The sequence below is a fragment of the Penaeus vannamei genome, chromosome 42 (genome assembly GCF_042767895.1).
Source record: "Penaeus vannamei isolate JL-2024 chromosome 42, ASM4276789v1, whole genome shotgun sequence".
NCBI lineage: Eukaryota > Metazoa > Arthropoda > Malacostraca > Decapoda > Penaeidae > Penaeus > Penaeus vannamei.
The window spans coordinates 16,463,257-16,468,256 of record NC_091590.1 but is presented as its reverse complement, the minus strand read 5'-3'; the positions used below and the strand labels follow the sequence as shown (position 1 = coordinate 16,468,256).

General features: G+C 43.5%; 1 protein-coding gene across 1 annotated transcript; it reads left to right on the top strand.

Annotated features, from left to right (window-relative positions):
* The first annotated feature begins 420 nt into the window (after positions 1–420).
* LOC113819691 (uncharacterized) lies at positions 421–2,525 on the top strand. Its single transcript, XM_027371887.1, has 4 exons — positions 421–507; positions 926–1,105; positions 1,497–1,664; positions 2,198–2,525. Exons 2-4 carry the CDS (start codon positions 927–929, stop codon positions 2,385–2,387), a joined length of 537 nt encoding a protein of 178 aa, XP_027227688.1. The 5' UTR covers positions 421–507; position 926; the 3' UTR covers positions 2,388–2,525.
* Positions 2,526–5,000: the final 2,475 nt, after the last annotated feature.

Sequence of the window (5,000 nt, the reverse complement as noted above, 5' to 3'; positions counted from 1 at the left end):
AGGAAGGGGGGAAGGACAAAGGGGAGGAGATCGGAGAGAAAGTGGGTAGGGGGAAGGCAGGGGGGGAGGGGAAGGGACACAGACGGTGAGAGGGGAGAGGCAGAGGAGACGGAAAGGGGGGGGGGTGTAAGAGTACTTCCGGGTAAGATAAATCCCGTAAAGAGAGAAGAATATTTATGACCGAAACGGGCATACATAACGTCATGAACGGTGACTTTGGGGGCGGAGTCACACGAGGAGGTGGGAGGGACCGAAGCAAAGAGGTGGGCGGAGACTCGAGGGAAGCAGAGGCCTATTGAGGAGGGACAGGAGGGGGAGGGGGTAGCAGGGGGATGAATGGAGGAGGGAGGGAAAGGGGGGAAGGAGGAAATGAAGAGGAAGATGATGACCAAGAAGAGGCAGAAGATTTACAAACGTCGGTGGAAGAGGTTCTCGCACGAGCGCATCTCTGATCTCTTGTTGTTTTTTTTCGTTTTTCGACAGACTGGCGACTTGAACCCGAGACACGTAAGTTGAGTGCATTCTGTCGCTTCGATTTTCTGTAAATCCATCTGTTTTTCTTCCGATTCTATGTGTTCCGTATTCGTAAAATATATCTTATTCATGTTGTGCAGATAATGATATTAATAACATCTAGAATAATGTTAGTGACACTAATGGAAATGATTTGGACAATAATGATTATGATGATGCTTTCATGACGATAATGAGGCGATGATTTTCATGATAATGATGCTGGAAGGATAATTTTAATGATGATAATGACAACAGAAGCAACAGCAGAAAAAACACTACCACCTTCACCACACACCACCATTCCCAACACTACGCCCCCACCACCACCACCACCACCACCACTCCCTACACCACGCCCCCACCACCAGCAACAACCTAACCCCGCTCCGCATCCTTCTCCCTCCCCCAGGATGTCCGTCGGCACCGTCTCCTTCAGCAGGCCGTCGCTGACCATCCGGAACAGCGTCAACACGCCCATCCTCTCCGACGCAGACATGGACGGCACCCCGACCATCCGGAAGGTGTCCATCCTGGCGTTCTCGGTCACCATCCTGCTGGACGCGCTCAAGGAGGAGTACGGCTTAGGGAGGTAGGTTTGGGGGGGATGGGTGTGGGTGGGGTTTGGGGAATGAGGAAATGGGTTGGGAATGGGGGATGGGGTGAGGGGATGAGGGACGGGTGGGGGATGAGGGATGGGGTGAGGGAGGGGGAAGGGGTGGGGGAATGGGGGATGGGGTGGTGGGAATAGAAGGTAGAGCTTGATTGATGGATGGATGGATAGGTAGATAGGTGGATAGATACGTTGAAGTACATATGTGATAGACAGATTAATGAATGTATATTCAAATACATGGATATATTGTTAAATGGATTAGGTAGGTAGGAAACTCGCTAGGATAGATAGCTAGAAAGATAAACAGACAGACAGGCAGATAGACTAACCCTCCCTCGCTCTCCCTCCCCCCTCCCCGACCCCCAAGGAGCTTCAGCGACGACCAGGCGGGCATCTACCGCTCTCTGGAGGACCGGATCTCGACCTCGACGGGGTTGGACGGGCGGAGCTGCCTCCTGCGCTTTGTGTGCGAGATGCAGCGCTTCCCCATCAGGGAGTGGACCATCGCGGGCGAGGTCATCACCACGCTCTTCACGTTAGTCTCGCCCCGACTTGATCGACGGGCTCATTTCAGTTCTCTTCTTCTTCTTCTTTTTATGCATTGTTTATTTGCTTATTTACTCGCTCCCGTTTCATTTCCGTTTTTTTCTTCTTCTTCTTGCATTATTGATTTACTTATTTACTCGCTCAGGCTCATTTCCATCTCTTCTTCTTCTTCTTCTTCTTTCTTTTTATGCATTATCTATTTACTTATTTACTCGATCCCGTTTCATTTCCGTTTCTCCTTCTTCTTCTTTTTACGGATTATTTATTTGCTTATATACTCGCTCCCGTTTAATTTTTTCCCATTTATTGTTTATTTATTTATTTATTCACTTGTTACTTATCCATTTATTAATTCATTTATTTGTTTTTGAGGAAGGTTGTTTTAATGCTATTCTTGTTTATGCCTGTTGTTTTATTTATATGAAAATATGCACAATATTTCATTCAGTTATCTAGCTGTTACATCGCATACAATGGAAGAATTCGTCCAAAGTTTCCTCTGCTTTCTCCCCCTTTCCTCAGGCCGCGCGAGGGCAAGAACGAGCTCCTGCAGGAGTACCGGGAGGCGCAGTGGGAGGGGCAGCAGGAGGGACTTCCTTCCTCCTCCGCCTGCGAGACCTACGCCGTCCGCTGCCCCTTCAGCGTCTTCAACTACTTCAACCCCGAGGAACAGCTGGGACTCGGGGGCGAAGGCCTCGACAACTTCCTGTAAATCCCGAGGGAAAGGAGAGGGCGAAGGGCGACCTCGGTACAGGGAATGAGAGGAAGAAATCTATTATTATTTGGTATCTATTTATCCAGATATTTATTGATCTATTCTTATACGTGTGTCTCTTGTCTGAAAATAAAATTTTCAAGCATTTACCCCATTGATTCATCTCTTTGTTTACTCTCGGGAGAGAGAGAAAATAAATATATACATATATCTATGTATATACACATATATACTGTATGAAAGATGTGAATATGAGTATGCACATCCTTATGTATCTAGATCGTTAGCTAAATAAATAAATAAATACAGATGTAGATATAAGTATATGTATATACATACATATATATGTGTGTGTGTGCTTGAGAGAGAGTTTGTGAAAAGATAGATGTAAATGTTAATATAGACACATATATAGCAATTTATAATAATTTAGTTTTAATTCCACTCTCCACAATGGATATTCTTATCTGTGACATACTATCTGTTTATTTGCTTTTAAATTACCCCCTGTGTACAAGGAATAGCTGGGGTGACCATCCACTGGCAGCGCGCAGGATCGAAGGCAGGTCAGCAAGATTGCTAAACGAGAACGCTTCGTTGCATGACACAGCGCACTCCAACACTCAGCGTGTGTGATCCTCCTCTGAACATCCAGTCAGGACGGTCATCAAACCATAAGCAAAACTTAGGCCACAGCAATTTTTTTCTTCTTCTTCTTGAATAGCAGGCGTCTGATGATAAGGAAATGTCGGCGGGGGAAAAAATCCCAGCACCAAAATAAGACAGCTGTACCTCCTACCTTCCAAAGATCAGAAGCAAAGGAATGCATCAGTTCCAGCCTCACCTGGAAGAATTCTGTCTTACTAGAAGTCCTCGAGGAGTTGAATGAAAACAGACAAAGAATTCTTATTTATTATTTTGGAAATCAAAATAAAAAATATTCACGATAGACAATAGACATGACATGACGCATAAGAGTAAGGTATTTCCGCCAAATATATTTTATTTTTGTTTTGAGGACGGGAGAAACGATCTCATACACAATGAATCACAGACAAATTGATTTGTATTTTTTTTTCTTTCGCGGACGTCACAATGTCGGCGGGAAATTTGAAAATAAAATCGGGATTTTCACTTTTTTTTCATTTTCTTGGAAATAACTGTCAGCGGGTCCGCTATTCAAGAAAAAATGCCGTGGCTTTAGATAATTACACTAACTGTCCCCATCGTGATTGTATAAGTCGATACTGAGATAGGTAGAGATAAAGCTATAGATATCGTGATTCATACTTGTATCAAATATAAATCGTGCCTTCATTCCCCTCTCTGTCTGCAAAGATGTCTGCCAATTAGTCAGCCAAGACGGGGATATTTCCGTCAGGCATCAAGCACGGTAAAACTTTCGTGCATTGATCATGTTGACCATCATGCATGAAGGGAAATAGAAGGGGGAGACGGACTGAGAGAGAGAGAGAGAGAGAGAGAGAGAGAGAGAGAGAGAGAGAGAGAGAGAGAGAGAGAGAGAGAGAGAGAGAGAGAGAGAGAGAGAGAGAGAGAGAGATCGTGTGTGTGTGTGTGTGAGTGTGTGTGTGTGTGTGTGTGTGTCTGTGTGTGTGTGCGTGCGTATGTCTGTGTGTACGTGTGCGTGTGTGAAGGATAGAAAGAGAGACAAAGGTAAAAATAGAGATTTTGTGTCAGAGGAAGACACATATACAGACGGAAAGACTGATATGTAAACACATAAACAGAAAGCTAGAGAGGGGGAGGGGGGCGAATGAGACAATAAAGAGAGAGAAAGACATGAATGCATAAAAGGCTTGTCCGGAGAGCGTCCATACAACCGTGAACCTGCAGATGGAAGTGAGGGTAGGGGTGGTGGAAGGAGGGGGAAGGGGGTCAATGGGGCTGTTGATTGAGTCCCTCTCCTCCAGGTAAGAAGGTGAGAGGTGGATGATGCAAGCAGGTTCACTGTTACGTACGGGATTATACGGACACTCATCAATGTCTGTAAATGAATATAAAAGCAAACATTAACACATGCACATATAGATGCACATACCCCTCCCCACACACACACACAAATAGCAAACACTTATACAAAATCTAAATAATATAGTCTAACACACATGCATGCATACACATACACACAGGCACGTAAACACACAGACAATCAAACAAACACATACACGCAAACAATTAAACCCACACAAAACTATCTTCCATCAAAATGCCCATAAATATGAATCGATTTCCTCACACCACCACACATTCCTTACCAAAGGATCGCTATCAGTTATCATCCCTATTTCCTTCGTAGCGTAACTAGCTTTCTTCACAGACATCTGATCGATTATAATGCGAATAAGGATAATGATTAGCATAATAATGATAACGATGATAATAATAATAATGCTAATGATAATATTAATAATAATAATAATAATAACTAATAATAATGTAAAATATAATAATGATAACAATAATAACCATAGTAATAATAATGATAATAGTGCTAATGATGATGATGATGATGATTATAACGATAATTACAACCTACTTCATTGATAAACAAAGAGAAGAAAAGGGTAAGATAAATACTTAGAGATCTCC

Bases quoted from the DNA above. Each gene is read 5' to 3' on its own strand.
- LOC113819691 (XM_027371887.1), top strand. From the start codon at position 927: ATGTCCGTCGGCACCGTCTCCTTCAGCAGGCCGTCGCTGACCATCCGG. The intron at 1,106-1,496 runs GTAGGTTTGGGG...CCGACCCCCAAG, and splicing joins GAGGAGTACGGCTTAGGGAG to GAGCTTCAGCGACGACCAGG. The intron at 1,665-2,197 runs GTTAGTCTCGCC...CCCTTTCCTCAG, and splicing joins GTCATCACCACGCTCTTCAC to GCCGCGCGAGGGCAAGAACG.